The sequence below is a fragment of the Pan paniscus genome, chromosome 1 (assembly GCF_029289425.2).
Source record: "Pan paniscus chromosome 1, NHGRI_mPanPan1-v2.0_pri, whole genome shotgun sequence".
In the NCBI taxonomy this organism is placed as follows: domain Eukaryota; kingdom Metazoa; phylum Chordata; class Mammalia; order Primates; family Hominidae; genus Pan; species Pan paniscus.
In genome coordinates, this window is record NC_073249.2 from 101,700,059 (window position 1) to 101,718,344 (window position 18,286).

At 40.8% G+C, this 18,286-nt stretch overlaps 1 protein-coding gene across 3 annotated transcripts in view; it reads right to left on the reverse strand.

The window, feature by feature from the left end:
- Positions 1 to 8,322, reverse strand: part of LOC100982596 (notch homolog 2 N-terminal-like protein R) — a 49,086-nt gene extending 40,764 nt beyond the window's left edge. The window contains exons 1-2 of one of the 3 annotated variants that reach the window (XM_055102325.2): positions 8,087 to 8,322; positions 2,985 to 3,066 (exon numbers count right to left, since the gene is read on the reverse strand). In XM_055102325.2, coding sequence (XP_054958300.1) covers positions 2,985 to 3,022 — 38 coding nt within the window. In that variant the 5' untranslated portion in view covers positions 3,023 to 3,066; positions 8,087 to 8,322. The remainder of the gene's footprint in view (positions 1 to 2,984; positions 3,067 to 8,086) is intronic. The other 2 variants (XM_055102322.2, XM_055102324.2) reach the window with 2 other exon arrangements.
- Between the last annotated feature and the right edge of the window lie 9,964 nt (positions 8,323 to 18,286).

Consider the following 18,286-nt stretch of genomic DNA (forward strand, 5'->3'; position numbering starts at 1 on the left):
GACAGAATTTAGGCAGCTCCATTTTCTTTCTTTTTTTTTTTTTTTTTTTTGGAGACACAGTCTCGCTCTGTCGCTCAGGCTGGAGTGCAGTGGTGCAATCTTGGCTCACTGCAAGCTCCGCCTCCTGGGTTCAGGCCATTCTCCTGCCTCAGCCTCCCGAGTAACTGGGATTACAGGTGCGTGCCACCACGCCCAGCTAATTTCTTGCATTTTTAGTAGAGATGGGATTTCACCGTGTTAGCCAGGATGGTCTCCAACCTTGGTTGGAGAGTATGAGACTAGCAGCCCAACAGTCCAACAAAGAACTATTGGACTTCTTCCCAACAGTGACCCTTAGGTGTCCTCTCCTGGTAAGTGCTCAGAGATTAGTCTCCCCTAGAAACCTTCTCTCCCCATGTCAGACCAAAAATATATAGGCGAACACTTAGAACATATTTGAAATTCTCCATATATAAGTCACCAAGTTGAATGATCTTCAAATAGAACCAATTTGCCTCTCTGTATGGTATTACCACCCTGAATGCTATGTGAAGTAAATAAATTTTTTTTTAATTTTACTTTTAAGCTTTGGGATACATGTGCAGAATGTGCAGGTTTGTTTCATAGGTATACATGTACCATGGTGGTTTGCTGCACCTATCAACCCGTCATCCAGGTTTTAAGCCCCACGTGCATTAGGTATTCATCCTAATGCTCTCCCTCCCCTTTCCCCCCACCCCCTGACAGGCCCCAGTGTGTGATGTTCCCCTCCCTGTGTCCATGTGTTCTCATTGTTCAACTCCCACTTATGAGTGAGAACATGCCGTGTTTGGTTTTCTGTTCCTGTGTTAGTTTGCTGAGAATGATGGCTTCCAGCTTCATCCATGTCCCTGCAAAGGACATGAACTCATTCTTTTTTATGGCTGCATAGTATTCCATCGTGTATACATGCCACATTTTCTTAATCCAGTCTATCACCGTTGGGCATTTGGGTTGGTTCCAAGTCTTTCCTACTGTAAATAGTGCTGCAGTAAACACACATGTGCATGTGTCCTTATAGTAGAATGATTTATAATCCTTTGGGTATATACTCAGTAATGGGATTGCTGGGCCAAATGGTATTTCTGGTTCTAGATCCTTGAGGAATCGCCACACTGAAATTTTTAAAGGAGAGAACCAGTGTCTTCTTATTTAACATAAATAGATAAGAAACATGTGCATGATGGTATCTACTTAGCACCTTTTAGTTTAAGAAACACATTGCTGAACAATAACTACACCAGGCACTGTACTAGGCATTAACTATGCAAAAAATGCATAAGACTAAGACCTCACATTCTAGCAAAAGAAACACATCAACAAATGACCATAATGCAATGGGGTTAACTACCACAAGAGTTGCATAACAGAATAAAGCAAGCAACTAAGGCACCAAATGCCACAAAAAGACTAAACAAGATTTCAGTGGCCTACTCTAAGGTATTAAGTTCCCTCCCTTATTATCTCCAGTTGTATCTCCATTCTTAGAGGAGAATGCACCACATGTTTTTTTTTCCCCCAGCTAGAGAAACTAAATGAGCAGCCCATAATAAGCTACATAAAACCTTTATTTCCAATGTTATCTTTATTCCAATCCAAACAACCTATTGTTAAGCTTTACTGTCATCACAGCTTAAAATATTTTCACTTTAGTGGAGAAAATTATTTCTGACTTGAAAAAAAAAATCTTGTTTATAACATTAAAAAACTAAATCCTGGTGTCAGAACAGATCTCACTGGAAAAAAGTTGTAATTACATTCCTGGTAAGAAATACAAATGTGTTGGATAAACTCACTTAAAATGCTTACTAAGCAAGTACCTCCACCAAAGCAAAGAAGAACTACTCCTCACAAAAGTGAAGGAAAAGAAGAGAAATTTCATATTACCAAATTTTATTTCTCCAGCATCTTCCCTGAAATAAACAGAATGGATACATATTCCTCTTAAAAATTTTCAATTGAGGCAGAAGAAAAAAAGTTATTTGCAGGAAACCTAGAAAAGCTATTATGAAATTATCTCACAGCCTTCCTCAAACAAACAAAACGTCTTGGCTAGAGTAGATGGTTGGAGAAAAAGGAAAAAAAAATGCTCTTAAGCCAAGAACTAGCCTACATTTTCCTTCATCCTTACTCTTTTATCCCCAAATAATACACACCCAAAGCCCCTGCTCCCCCTCAATCTACACATATGCACACATCTTCCTCTCTCACTGTCTCACTTTCAGAATTAGATTTTTTACACTAGAAAAAAATATGAATATAATATTCACATATACTGGGCCGAATATTAAAGTTGATATCTATTTGGTTTTACTTAAAAACAAGATAATAGGTAACATGTTAAGGGGAGACTCTAAGAGTATGCCTTAATCTGAAAAACACAAGGGAATCTAATATATATATTTTTTATATTTTTTTTATTTCTTTTTGAGACGGAGTCTTGCTCTGTCACCCAGGCTAGAGTGCAATGATGTGGTCTCAGCTCACTGCAACCTCCGCCTCCTGGGTTCAAGTCATTCTCCTGCCTCAGCCTCCCGAGTAGCTGGGACTCCAGGCATGCGCCACCACACCCGGCTAATTTTTGTATTTTTAGTAGAGATAGGGTTTCACTATGTTGGCCAGGCTGGTCTTGAACTCCTGACCTCGTGATTCGCCCAACTCAGACTCCTGAAGTGCTGGGATTACCAGCATGAGCCACCATTTCTGGTCTACCCCATATACATTAACTAGCCACTCACTGAAAAGTCTTTTTCATAGTGAGAAAGATAACAGTAAGATAGTAAGAAGTTCTTATTAGCCAATTATCTGGCATCCACATCCTTCCATCCTCACCCCCAACCAAAATCTGTAGCAGGAAAGCTCAAGAACCAGTAACATTCCACAGAAGCATTAAAAATAGAGGAGTAGAATCAAATCTTGTCCAGTGTTCTATCGCAAAAAGAAAATATATGAAGAGAAAAACTTACTTGCAGTATCCTGTGCCATTGTGGTAGGTAACACACATTCCTTCATTTACACAGGGTTCATAGCCATCTCGACACTGCAATGCTAAAAATAAAAACAAAAGCACATTAGAAGTAAGTCACTAATCATAACCCTCAGACACCAAAGAAGTGTAATCCAATCCAGATCAGCATTCATTCCCACCTAATCTGGGTTTCTTTTTAGAGTTTTAATCAGTTTTTTATGTTTTGGCTTCTAGCACAGAAGCCCATCCCAAAACTATCTTCCAACAATAACCACGTTTGTGGTCTTGAATGATGCTCTTATTTCTCTGTGTTTCAGTATCGCCAGCTGTTACATCTCCATCTCCCAATTAAAAATTAAAGCCATACCATCTATGACATGACACATCATCTTGGGATTTAGATACTTCAGATGAGTATTATAAGGATTCATCAATGAGTGTTTAGGAAAATGCTAGATAAATAATAGATCACCATTATACTGATGAATTACTTAGCCTTCAGGTGAAGTTTTAAAACAGACCGCTTCAAGAAGTAATCAGAAACAGCAATATCAGTAATTCGACAAACTAAAATTGAGAGCCTAGTATGCACCAGGCACAAAATTAGGATCCAGAAAAAAGGAGAAATGGAATACATAAATAAACGAATAAACATAATCTCTAGCTTTAAGGGGCCCATAAAAAGATGGGGAGTAGATCATGAATAGAGACTGCAGAGAGAGTATCAAAAGAAATAAAAGGAGAAGGCAATTTTATACATACAGATAAAACAAAAATTCTCAAACTGTTGATTCCCCCATTCCCTTTAAGAGACAATAAAAAGGCACTTTACCATCTGAGGCCCTCCCAAAAACAGACTTTTCAGAGAAAAGAACAAAAACAACAGCAATAGTAGACATTTTCATTCATTCCAGCCAAGAACGGAAGAAGTCTACTCGAAATCTGCCAATCACTTGCTGGATAATTACAATATCTTGATTGTTTAGCTTTTAGAGTTGAAATTTTCATCACCAAAATACATATCAAGAACCCTAACAACTGGAAAGGTAAGACAGAAAGAAACCTAGTCAAACAATAAATATCAAATTGAAGCTCATGAACTCTTTCTTGGAAGTTATTAAGATGTCCATCACTTATGATAGTTAATGTATAAATACCTGAAAGCAAAACTGAGAAGTTCCCCCCTCCAAGTTTCCTCTAACCACACCACTCTATGCATAAATTGTGCAAGATCAGAGACGCTAGGCCTGGCCATCCCTGGCCATGAAACCAGTAGCCCAGGTGCAAGCTGGATGTCAGAACAACTCCTCCACCAACAATTACTGCATAAAAGCCCAGTATTGTATCCAGTAGTAGAATCATTTGAGAACATGTTTACAGAAAATGCATCCCATCCTTGAAATAATATTTTTAAATGGTAATAGTAATAATAATAGGCTAACACATAGAACTTACTAAATACCAGGCACTATCCTAAGTACTTTACATAAATTAGCTAACTAATTCAATCTTCACAACAACCCTTAGAAGTAAATTTCATTATACCCATTCTCAGGTGAGAAAACAGGGAGGATAAGTGGCCTGCCTACTGCCATGCCAGTGAGTTAGAAAGCCAGAATTTGAATCCAGAGACTCTGCCCTTAACCACCAAGATACACTGCTTCCCACTACCTGAAATTTCTCAGGATTGGCAGGGTGGATATTATTATACCCATTTACCAATAGTAGAGGCCAGAGAGAATAAGTGGCCTCTTTATGGGGCATCGCGCCACTAGCTGGTGGCAGTGCTGGGCCTAGGACCCAGGTCTCAGTAAAAGTCCAACCCATCTCTATGACAGCTGTTGGGATCACACAAAGAGTCACCAGGCTGCAGGCCCAAACAGGCAAATTGAGGAAGAGGGTCATCTTGTTGTCCATATCCCACTTCCCTGTAAGGCTCAAATGCTCCCTCTTCCCACACTGATAAGCCCAATGTAACAACTATAATTAAAACAGTTAATGTCAGGTTATTTCCTCCATACCAAAGTTCTCAAACTGATTTTTTCATTCTCTTTAGACACTTTTATTAGTTTCAGTGAGAACTTCTGGGGGTTTTTCTATTTACTTTTTTTCTTTAAATAAAATAATAAATAAATAAAACCCTCACAGTAGGAAAGGAATGTCCTGTAGGCACAGAAAAAGCTGTAGCTCTGTCCCCCTGCAGGAATCCTGGTGCAGTGGAGGGACTCAGGAGACCTGAAATCCTGTCTGTACCCCTAACTGCAAGCAAAGCACAACTTCATGGGGGCTCAATTTCCCTACCCGTACCAAGCTGAGAGCTAACTAAATGTCCCTAAAGGTTCCCTGTGATCCACCAGCGACAGCTCCCTCCTTATAAGTACATGAATGGCATGCCCAGTGCCTGAAGAAACCTGGAGTACATAATGACCCAGCCACCCATGACTCAGAATGCCACGGGTGCAAAAATCACGGCCTGTTCCTATTAAGTGTCCTGACAAATCATTACAGTGACAGGTTCAGAGAAATACAAACAACCCAAAGTCAATATGTAGCAATCAATCTAGCAAATAACTTTACAGCCTAGCCTTAGTGAACCAATCAAACTCAGTGACTGAAAAGAAGGTGGGCTTACCAGGCTAATAATTAATGCCACTTGGCTGATGTGTGGGATCTTGCTACCTTGAACCTTTAGCTTTTACTGAGCCACGGTTCTCAAACTTTAGTAAGCATTGGAATCACTTGGAGGGCTTTTTAAAAAAGGGTGTTAGACTCGACCCCCACAATTTCTGACTAAGTCCGCAGGGAGCCTGGGAATCTGCATTCCTAACAAATTCCCAGGTGATGTTGATACCACAGGTCTGAGGAACCACACACTATGACTATATGAACGCTTGAGTGTCCACTTTTAAAAATACTCAAAAGCTATATAATATAGAGGTCTTAGATGATTTAGATGATAACATATCGTCTGAATAAACAGGATGTGGAGAAATGGAACCCTTCTACTCTGTTAATGGGAATGTAAATTAGTACAACCATTGTGAAAAACAGTGCAGACGTTCCTCAAAAAACTGAAAATAGAATCACCACATGATCTGGTAATCCCACTGCTGCGTATTTACCCCAAATATTTTAAATCAGTTTATTGAAAAGATGTCTGTACACCCATACCAAGTTATGGAAGAGTCCATCAACAGATGAATGGATAAATAAAAGGTGGTAGATAGGCCGGGCACAGTGGCTCACGCCTATAATCCCAGCACTTTGGGCAGCTGAGGCGGGTGGATCACGAGGTCAGGAGTTCAAGACCAGCCTGGCCAAGATGATGAAACCCCATCTCTACTAAAAGTACAAAAATTACAGCACGCCAGTAATCGCAGCTACTCAGGAGGCTGAGGCAGGAGAATCACTTGAACCTGGGGGGCAGAGGTTGCAGTGAGCCGAGATTGCTCCACTGCACTCCAGCCTGAGTGACAGAGAGAGACTCCATCTCAAAAAAAAAAAAAAAAAAAAAAAAAAAAGCTGTGGTAGATACATACAATGGAATACTATTCAACCTTTAGATATAAATTCTGTCATTTGAGACAACATGGATAGAATTGGAGAACATTATGCTAAGTGAAATAAGGCACAGGAAGACAAATACAGCATGTTCTCACTTATATGTAGAATTGAAAACCATCAAAATCATAGAAGCAGAGAGAAAAATGGTGGTTACGGAAGCTATGGGCCTGATGATCAATGGGTACAAAAAGCTACAGTTACACAAGAAGAATTTTTTTGTATATGTTTGAGATATATTGCATAGTGTGGTGAATATAGTTAATAATAGGGTATTGTACATTTCAAAATTGCTAAGAGAGTAAATTTCAAAAAATGTTAAATATTTGAGATGAAGGATACACTAACTACCTTTTAATTGTTCTACATTGTATTAGCAAATTATAACATCACCTTGTACCCTATAAATGTATACAACTATAAATTGACAATTCTAATTTTTAAAAAAGAAAAATAATCTTGAGACTCGTGGCTGTACTCAGGAGCAAAAATGAATACTATAGTTATCTTCCATACAAAGAGAAAATAAAACTTTGATAACCTGAAGCCATGAAAGTGAGACCGGGACAGACCTCATTTCAAAATTCAATTTACTTTTTTCCAATGTAAAACACTTAAATTTAACAATAAAATTGAAGGCAGCTTCATGCTTATAAAGTGAAAAAAGAAACATTAATCATACCATAGAGAATTGATGTTTAAACTGATGCTTTAATAGACTCCAAGAAACTAGTCACTCACAAAGAGTCACATTTAACCCCAATTTTCATGTCAATAAATACTCGCTGGCTGAAATAAATCTTATTTACTGTGTGTGTATCTGCTGTTTGTGCAGGCCCTCCTCTATTCCACCAAAAAAAAAAAAAAAAAAAAAGGCAAAAAGAAGTAGTAGATTTCAATCTCATCACTCCATCATTTGGCAATATAATACAAAAATCTAGACGCCAATTTCCAATTTTCTTACACTTTCAGTGCAGTGCATTTGGGAACTAGCTATCTAATATTCAGAACATATTTAGAAAGCATCTACTATCGGCAGGCACAAGCCCTGATGTCAGGGATACCGTAGTATACAGAATAAACTCCCTGTCCTCAGGAACCTTATTTCTATAAGAGAAAGGTGGCTAAAAAATTAATAAATAAAATAATTTTGGACAGTAATAAGCAATAAGTTCCATTGGAAACAAAACCCAGTAATGTATAAAAAGCAATCATGAAGGCTGGGGGTGCAGGAGTGTACCTCAGATAGTGTCTAGGAAAGGCCTCCCTGAGGAGGTATGCTTTGAGCTACAATGTAAATGAACAAGTGTCATGAAGAAGCTGGGCCTCCAGCTGGGATACTCTCTGGATGAGATTCTCCAGGTCCTTTTTGGCCTAAAGCCCTGGCGAGTAGAAAGCCCCAGTGCCATCAGACAGCCACACCTCATCCTCATCAGGGACAATATGAGGTGAAGACCCCTCCAAGGTGCCAACAGCTCTCAGCTTCTGGGGTCTTTCCAGACTAGACGAATAATCACTTGTAACTGAGAGGGACCAGACCTGGCTCTTGAGGTTCTGAATGACCTTGTTGGCATTCTGCAGCTGGGCCTTCAGATCTTTGATCTCCTTTCGTAGGACCGAGATGTTTTCTGACTTTCCATATACCCGGAACTCTTCCTGCTTCCCTAGCTGGTTCTCCAAGGGCTTCCTCTCAGACGAACTAGCCAGCCCCGGCACCCCTGCTCAGAGCACAGCCCCTTCATCAGGATCACTTCCTTGAGGCTGTTGTGCTCCTCACACTCTGAAAAAAGACAAAGATGTCTTCCTAAATAAAAGTTGGATGTGCTGTTGTGGCCACTGCCTTTGAGAGGAGGCAGGTTTGTTCATGAGGACAATAATTACTAGGGAAAAAGTTGAATTAGTACTTTACTCAACCCTGACACTGTACTAGGCATTCAAATACAATATTTCTTATCCTCCTTATACCTACAAGTTAGGTTTCATCACTTTCTATTTTACTGACTGGGGAAACCAAAACTTAAAGAGAGGTGGTAAACTAGCTTGTTCTAGATCACTCAAACTAGCACATGGCAGAACCAGAATTCAAATCCCCCAATGTCCTGTGTTCATTCCACACACGCTGATGTTTCTTAAGACATTAACATGGCCTTATCTATTTAGAATGGCCACAAGAACATAGGACAAGATATTCCTGCATGCTGAAAGTTTAATGCTTTCTAAATTTTACTATAATTTAAAAGTTTATTGGGTTACAACTGTGTGAAAAATAGGCATAGGAAAATAAGACTTCGAATAAATATATCAGCATGTTAACATCAGTGTATTAGGGCGGTGGTAGTCAGAATGAGAACTAATCCATGGCATTTTACCAGATGCCAGGCACTGTTCTAAAGCATTTTATAAGAATTTACTCATTTAATTGACCTTAGTACCTGATGGGGTAGGTAGTTCCTTTATTACTATTTTAACATATAAAGAAACTGGGACATAGGAAAGTTTTCAAACTGGGATTTGAACCAACCAGTCTGGCCCCAGGATCTTGTCTCTTAACTGCCACACTACACTGCCTCAAGAATGAGAGAGATTCTGTTTTTCTTCTCTTCTGGTTTTCAGTGTGGTGGGTGGCCCTATAGTTGTAGTCTTTTTATAATGCAAAACAAAATTATGTTTAACTTACGGTTTGCATGTTTCCAAAACCTCATCTGGTCTCTAAGTAGGTCTTAGTATTTCTATAATAATCAGTTGGATAGAACTTTATATTATTATTAGTAGTAGTAGTAGTAGTATGTCAAAAACTAATTGTAGAAATTCCAACTTATACTTAGCCTCATTTTGGGTTAGAGTTCTCCTATTAACCTCCTGTCCTCCTCTTTCCCACCACTTGTTAGGTGTGGAATTGGCCAACAGCATCCAAATGTGACAGCTGACTCCAGGGAGGGGTGAGCCCCACACCCTGTGCTCTTACCAGGACTGGTGGTTTCCTCCTCTTCAGCCTGATTCTCGCTTCAGCCACAAGTCTCATAGCCCAGGTCCTGGAGGTTCACCTGGACCTGCTTGCTGTCCTGCTTCACCAAGGATTCACCTGCTTGGGAAGAGACAGCAGGTGTTAGACAATGTCTGAATTTCCCACATATGCCCTCAGCCTCAATGGCACATGCCCTAACCTTTTGGGGCAGGGAGGGCAGATCCACAGTGCGAGAGAAGCTTCTCTGAACTGGTGGGAGAAGAGACCACCAGCTCCAGGAAGCAGAATTTCTTTCCACAGGAGGAGTCTGCATTTTCCATTGATTATCTCCCCTTCAGAAAACCCAGGCTTTAGTTGGGACCAGATATCCTTAAGTCAGCGATTATACACTACCATCTTTAGCAGCCCCACTGAAGCTGGCAAGTGCTTTATCCACAGGGGTTCAATAAATGTTGAATGGAGCTGAACTAATTTAGAGCCCCAAGACCCTAGACCTGTACTGTCCAATAAGGTAGTTAGCAGCCACATACGGCCACTTTATACTACATTAACTAAAATTAAATAAAACCAAATGTCCAAGTTGCACTAGCCACACTTCATGTGTTCAATAACCACATTATGTAGGTATGGAACATACAGAACTTATAAGACACACAGGCTAGTTTTCTTTACTAGTAAAAGTACTAAGCATAACTGTATTTCTCCAGCTCATTAGCCTGAGCAAAGACAGTGGCTTCTGATAGCAGCAGCTTCTCCTGGAGATCTTGATAGCGTTGTTTGCATTGTGACAGCTGGGAGCACAGGTGCTGGGTGGACCCTGGTAGGCTAAACGCTGACTGAGGCCCAGGGTCATGAGGCTGGGACTGGTTATCCAACTGTGAAAGGGGCCAATACAGGGATCGGGACAGTCTGAGGTCACCCCCATGCAGTGACGACCACCGCCCCTTCTGAACCCTGTGGACTTTACTCAAGTCTGTCACAGCACTTCTCATGCCATTTGGCAGTGACTTGCTTTCCAGATGGAGCTCCTGGAGCGCTGGGATAAAGTTTTCTTCATATCTGTATCCACAGCACACAGCACAGCACCAATCAAGTCTACAGAGGAGCTCTCAGGAAATGTTTTCTCAGTGGTCAAAAAGAGAAGGGGTGGAACCCTCCACTCATCTCCCCTTGCATTCTGTCCCATTGATTCTCTCAGAATCCCTGTATTCTCCATTTCACTGAATCTTCAGCACGGCTCCTTCCCTAAAGAGGATCCCAGTAACCCATCTGAGGTCCAGGAACAGACACCTGTGATGAGCTGTGACAAAAAAATGGCAGTGATAAGGGATGTCATTACATACCACTTGTCTGGGCTGCCTCATAACCTGATGAATCCCTATGTTACAGCAATTACCACATCCTGTTAAAATTACCTGTTTGTGTGTCATCTTTCCTGACTATATTAAGTATCTCAAGTGCAGCCATTGGTTTTATTGCCCCATGCCAATGCCTAGTATGTTATCTGAAAAATTAAGTACTCAAGAAATATTTATGTTATAAAAGCCTTTCTAAAGGCTGAATGTAGGCAGAATATTATTACTATTGTTTGTGGTACAGAGAACCTTCTCTTGGTACCTCCTGATTCATATGGGAGAATGTTTTAAGGTAAACACTGTCATCTCAAGCCCTTCTCCAATTGTTTTTCACTCAATCTAAGCCCACACTTACTAGGTGGGCATCCACTGTGAAGGTAGCCCCAAGGTCAAGGCTCTGGAGTCTGGGGAAAGGCCTCACAGTCACATTCCCCTCCTCTTGGTGTTGGTGCTTCCCAGGGGAACCAACCAGTTCTGTGTTTATTCCGTCGATGGTGCTGGTCAGATGCACAAGGAGCTCTGGAGTAAGTTTACTATTCCCTTCCTTGCTACTCAGCACAAGTTGTTCTTTGAGGAGGTTGATGATATTGTGGGCATTCTTCAGTTTTCCCTGGAGCTTTCTGAACTCAGCCTGAAGGCTACTCTCACTCAGACCCTCTTTGGCTACCAGTCTCAACCATCACCTCGCCCTTCTCCTTGTCTTCCTCGATCTCCCATCCATCAGACATTGCTTCTCCCATCTGCTCTTTCAGCTCTGCATTCTCAAGGCAAAGGCTCAGCACGGTATTCCTGCAGAAAACACATAATTGAGGGCTAGGTCTGGTCCTGACAACAGTTCCTAACAGTTCCTCTTACCCACATCTCAGCCCACGATAAACTCAGACATACCCCAGAGCATGAAGCAACCTGAGACCTACCACAAGGTCTTTTATATACAAGAAAGCCAAGGCTCAGGAAGAGTAAGAGACTTGCCCAAACTTCCACAGCTTCTTGGTGGCAGCACCATCACTAGAAACCTTGGACTCATGACATGCAGGCTAGTTTTCTTTTCTATATATATACATATATATTTATTATACTTTAAGTTCTAGCGTACATGTGCACAATGTGCAGATTTGTTACATATGTATACATGTGCCATGTTGGTGTGCTGCACCCATTAACTCATTATTTACATTAGGTATATCTCCTAATGCTATCCCCCCTCCCCCCACCCCACAACAGGCCCCGGTGTGTGACGTTCCCCTTCCTGTGTCCAAGTGTTCTCATTGTTCAATTCCCACCTATGAGTGAGAACATGAGGTGTTTGGTTTTTTTGTCCTTGCGATAGTTTGCTAAGCATGGTTTCCAGCTTCATCTATGTCCCTACAAAGGACATGAATTCATCATTTTTTATGACTGCATAGTATTCCATGGTGTATATGTGCCACATTTTCTTAATCCAGTCTATCATTGTTGGACATTTGGGTTGGTTCCAAGTCTTTGCTATTGTGAGTAGTGCCGCAATAAACATACATGTGCATGTGTCTTTATACTAGCATGGTTTATATTCCTTTGGGTATATACCCAGTAATGGGATGGCTGGGTCAAATGGCATTTCTAGTTCTAGATCCTTGAGGAATCACCACACTGTCTTCCACAATGGCTGAACTAGTTTACAGTCCCAACAACAGTGTAGAATGTTCCTATTTCTCCACATCCTCTCCAGCACCTGTGGTTTCCTGACTTTTTAATGATCGCCATTCTAACTGGTGTGAGATGATATCTCATTGTGGTTTTGAATTGCATTCCTCTGATGGCCAGTGATGATGAGCATTTTTTCATGTGTCTGTTGACTGCATAAATGTCTTCTTTTGAGAAGTGTCTGTTCATATCCCTCACCCACTTTTTGATGGGGTTGTTTGTTTTTTTCTTGTAAATTTGTTTGAGTTCTTTGTAGATTTGGGGTATTAGCCCTTTGTCAGATGAGAAGATTGCAAAAATTTTCTCCCATTCTGTAGGCTGCCTGTTCACTCTGATGGTAGTTTCTTTTGCTGTGCAGAAGCTCTTTAGTTTAATTGGATCCCATTTGTCTATTTTGGCTTTTGTTGTTTTAGACATGAAGTCCTTGCCCATGCCTATGTCCTGAATGGTATTTCCTAGGTTTTCTTCTAGGGTTTTTATGGTTTTAGGTCTAACATGTAAGTCTTTAATCCATCTTGAATTAATTTTTGTATAAGATGTAAAGAAGGGATCCAGTTTCAGCTTTCTACATGTGGCTAGCCAGTTTTCCCAGCACCATTTGTTAAATAGGGAATCCTTTCCCCATTTCTTGTTTTTGTCAGGTTTGTCAAAGATCAGATAGTTGTAGATGTGTGGTATTATTTCTGAGGGCTCTGTTCTGTTCCATTGGTCTATATCTCTGTTTTGGTACCAGTACCATGCTGTTTTGGTTACTGTAGCCTTATAGTATAGTCTGAAGTCAGCTAGCGTGATGCCTCCAGCTTTGTTCTTTTGGCTGAGGATTGACTTGGTGATGCGGGCTCTTTTTTGGTTCCATATGAACTTTAAAGTAGTTTTTTCCAATTCTGCGAAGACATTGGTAGCTTGATGGGGATGACACTGAATCTATAAATTACCTTGGGCAGTATGGCCATTTTCACAATATTGATTCTTCCTATCCATGAGCATGGAATGTTCTTCCATTTGTTTGTGTCCTCTTTTATTTTGTTGAGCAGTGGTTTGTAGTTCTCCTTGAAGAGGTCCTTCACATCCCTTGTAAATTGGATTCCTAGGTATTTTACTCTCTTTGAAGCAATTGTGAATGGGAGTTCACTCATGATTTGGCTCTCTGTCTGTTATTGGTGTATAAGAATGCTCGTGATTTTCGCACATTGATTTTGTATCCTGAGACTTTGCTGAAGTTGCTTAACAGCTGAAGGAGATTTTCAGCTGAGACAATGGGGTTTTCTAGATATACAATCATGTCATCTGCAAACAGGGGCAATTTGACTTCATCTTTTGCTAATTGAATACTCTTTATTTCTTTCTCCTGCCTGATTACCCTGGCCAGAACTTCCAACACTATGTTGAATAGGAGTGGTGAGAGAGGGCATCCCTGTCTTGTGCCAGTTTTCAAAGGGAATGCTTCCAGTTTTTGCCCATTCAGTATGATATCGGCTGTGGGTTTGCCATAAATAGCTCTTATTATTTTTAGATACGTCCCATCAATACCTAATTTATTGAGTTTTTAGCATGAAGGGCTGTTGAATTTTGTCAAAGGCCTTTTCTGCATCTATTGAGATAATCATGTGGTTTTTGTCTTTGGTTCTGTTTATGTGCTGGATTATGTTTATTGATTTGCATATGTTGGAACCAGCCTTGCATCCCAGGGATGAAGCCCACTTGATCCTGGTGGATAAGCTTTTTGATGTGCTGCTGGATTCGGTTTGCCCGTATTTTATTGAGGATTTTTGCATCAATGTTCATCAGGGATATTGGTCTAAAATTCTCTTTTTTTGTTGTGTCTCTGCCAGGCTTTGGTATCAGGATGATGCTGGTCTCATAAAATGAGTTAGGGAGGATTGTCTCTTTTGCTATTGATTGGAATAGTTTCAGAAGGAATGGTACCAGCTCCTCCTTGTACCTCTGGTGGAATTCGGCTGTGAATCTGTCTGGTCCTGGAGTTTTTTTGGTTGGTAAGCTATTAATTACTGCCTCAATTTCAGAGCCCATGCAGGCTAGTTTTCTTTACTTGTGCCACGCAGCCTCATATGTTCTAATTTTTAGTAGCCTCTGGAATAAACAAGAGTACTTACGCTGCTAAAAAATAAGACCTTTTCTGTAACAAATTTATTGTTATGAATTCTACAGTTCTATTTATCATTAGTCAGTTTCAAACCACTGGGACTTAGGAACACAGAATAAATAAATAACACTAATCAGTACCATTAATACAATCAAAATGTACTTAGATAATTGTTTGCTTTATGTCTGGCTCACATGATAGAGATAACCTTCTTGAGAGTAGGGACTGTGTCTGTCCTATTCACCCCATATCCCCAGTGCTTACACAAGTGCCTGCTACATAAATCATTCATATTTGTTGAAGAAAGAAAACTGACCAAAACAGCTAATTTGCACCAAGACATTCCAGATAAATTCTTTCCACAACAACAAACTCATACTAGGGTTGAGTGGAAGCAAACATGGCTGTAACAAGTCTATTCACTTAACTTCTTTGAGCCTCAGTTTCCTTTTATATAAAATAAGGATGATAACACTTACCTAGTGGAGTTAGCAGATGCTTACATGAAATTGCATATACGGTATGGCTAGCTCAGGGTCTAACTGGGAAGTCATTCAATCCCTGCTGTACTAGCTGCAGACCTGAGAAATACCAACAGCAGAATCCCATAAGGTGCTTGTTAAAAAAGCTGTAGAGCTAAGGCCTATGAATCCACATTTTACTTAAGTTCCACAGGTGATTTTTAAATTTTTATTTATTTTTTGAGACAGAGTCTCACTCTGTCGCCCAGGCTGGAGTGCAGTGGCGAGATCTCAGCTCACTGCAAGCTCCACCTCCTGGGTTCAAGCAATTTTGCTGCCTCAGCCTCCCAAGTAGCTGGGCTACAGGCATGCGCCACCACGCCCAGCTAATTTTTGTATTTTTAGCAGCGAAGGGGTTTCACCATGTTGGCCAGGCTGGTCTCGAACTCCTGATCTCAGGTGATCCGCCCGCCTTGGCCTCCCAAAGTGTTGGGATTACAGGCATGAGCCACGACGCCCGGCCCACGGGTGATTCTTAAGCATGCTAAACTGAGAACCGCTGAGCTAGAGGATGCACAGGAAATGGGTAATTCACAACTTGAAGGATCAGCAATGGCCTATGTACCTAGATTGATTTTTCTCAGAATCCAGGAGTCTTGGAATCTAGAGAAGAGCTTGTCTGGTGTGTTTCTGGGAGGAAAATAGGACTAGGATACACACAGACAATCTATGAGATAGTTTCTCAATAAAGAAAAAGGGGATAAGTATTTTACCAAAACTGGGATGTGGAAAGGGGATAAAGAAGGCACAGGTGTATATGGAAAAGAATATTTAATATTATGTTCTAACTTCATGTTTAAAAATTAACTGATGTTTTAAAATACAAACATAAAAAAAACACAACCTTCTTGAAAGGAAGAACAATGCATTAGATTCTAGCTTCTACAGTATAAGTGATTCTGTAGGTTGGGTGGAGGGTTGAACAAATCAGAGTTTCAGGTTAGTAACTCTGAGGACAAAGGAAAATAATCCACAGGGATATCTACAGAGGGTTTGATTGTAGGTTCAACAATAGAATCAAAAGAGATGTACTGTTTTTACCCATGACAACTCAATTAAGTTTACACATACAAAATTTTAAGTAAAATAATATGCTATTATTTTACTTAATAATAATATAATAATATGCTACATATAAATAATATGTAGAAGTTAAGGAAAAAGTTTTGATAATTCAGAGCAAGAGAATCAGCACTTAGAACAATCACAAGAATTTTTAAAAAATTGTTTGACAAAGTATACAGTATATAAGCAAGGTTTAGATGTTAGAAATTGGGAGCCACAGACTATTATGCAACCTTGAGCAAGTCACTTGAAACCTTCTAGGCCTGAGTTTCCTCAGCTATGAAACAAGGACATGAGGCTAGATGTGTAGGTCCTTTTCAAAGTGCTAACATTATTCAGGGAAGTTTAAGTGGCACGTAATATGCAGGGAAACAATAGGGCATGATTTAGAAGTTGTACAGCTGTACTTTAAACAGACAGTGATGATTATAGTCCTGGGAGTGAATGAATAAATGGATCAGCCCTACAGTATCAGCATGTTCTCCAAGTATCTTTTGACAAAAAGCCATCAAAGACAGAGTGGCCAATCTAACCAATGAATGAGCTATCTGCTATTTTTGTAAAATTACTAAAGCAGCAGAGATGATTAAAATTGATATTCTATGATTCAAGGACTTATGAGCGAGAGCTGAGAGGAGAGGGAGGGGCCTCTATAGAAACCCTCTGGCCGAGCGCGGTGGCTCACGCCTGTAATCCCAGCACTCTGGGAGGCCGAGGCGCGGGGATCACGAGGTGAAACCCTGCCTCTACTAAAAAAACAAATAAACCAAAAATTAGCTGGGCATGGTGGCGGGTGCCTGTAGTCCCAGCTACTCAGGAGGCTGAGGCACGAGAATGGCATGAACCCAAGAGGCGGAGCTTGAAGTGAGCCGAGATCGCGCCACTGCACTCCAGCCTGGGTGACAGAGGGAGACTCCATCTCAAAAAAAACAAAAAACAAAAAATTCCTCCGCCTTCGTGAACTGTTCTGGTTCTGTATAGCAGTGAGACGTATTAGGTAGCTAGGATTCCTTATATGTTTCAGTCAATTAAAAACTGTAATACAGGTCATGTAACAAGGAGGTTTCCACCATGACTGTCATATGTATGACTGGCAGATGCACAATAATAGTGGGCACTGTTATACTGAATTAAGACCAGGATTATTTGAATAACAGAAAGTGATTACCATTAGCCAATATTACTTACTTCTATCTAAATAATTTGTAGAAATATTAATGCATGGAGCCTGGGATAGGCACCCCTTGGCTGTGGTGCCTCATGACCCTCAAGCTCCCCTTCCCTGGGAAGAATGTCCTACCTGATGTGGGACACTGAGGAGAATCTTGCTTCCTCAGTTTGAGCCTTTAGCTCCTTCAGTTCCTCCTCAGCTTTCCTCTTCTCTTCTAAGTGCTGGTGGATCTCAGCCCTCAGGTGGAGCATTTCTTCCTTGAAGACACCTGTTACTGTCCCCTCCCATCGGGGAAGGAGGGGAAAAAGATGGGTTCTGGGTCTCCACAATTGCCAGACTTTTCTCCAAAGCCACCTTGATGAGCTAAAAGAAAATCATGGTTTGAAGAAGTTAGGCCATTAAAGAGGACCCAGGAGAAACATGAGATTGCAAAGGCAATTTTCAATGAGAACAAAAACAAACAAAAAAAGCAGATCTAAAATAAACTCCCTAACCAGAACCTCCTTAGTCAGGCATAAGGGCCCTGGGGACTGGTTTGGGTGGGAAGGACACACAAAATGAGCAGGAGGAATTTCCCCATGGAGAAGAGGAGAATCCAGAGATGGTGAGGGAGAAAAGCACATAAGAAATTAAAACAAATGCAAACAAACGAGGTTGAAACAGGACTGGAGGGTGTGAATACGGTGATTCTTTCTCTTCCTGAGGAGACAGAGTCCTGCGAGTTTTCTCACAAGTCAGGAAGCTTCATCAGCTCTGCAACACCTGAGTCCTGGATGGCGGGAGATGATGGCTTAAGATATCAGGGCGCAAAGCCTAATGCCCTGCCTGTAACTCCAACTCCCTCAAGGACAGCTGAGAGGGGGGACTCGGCACCG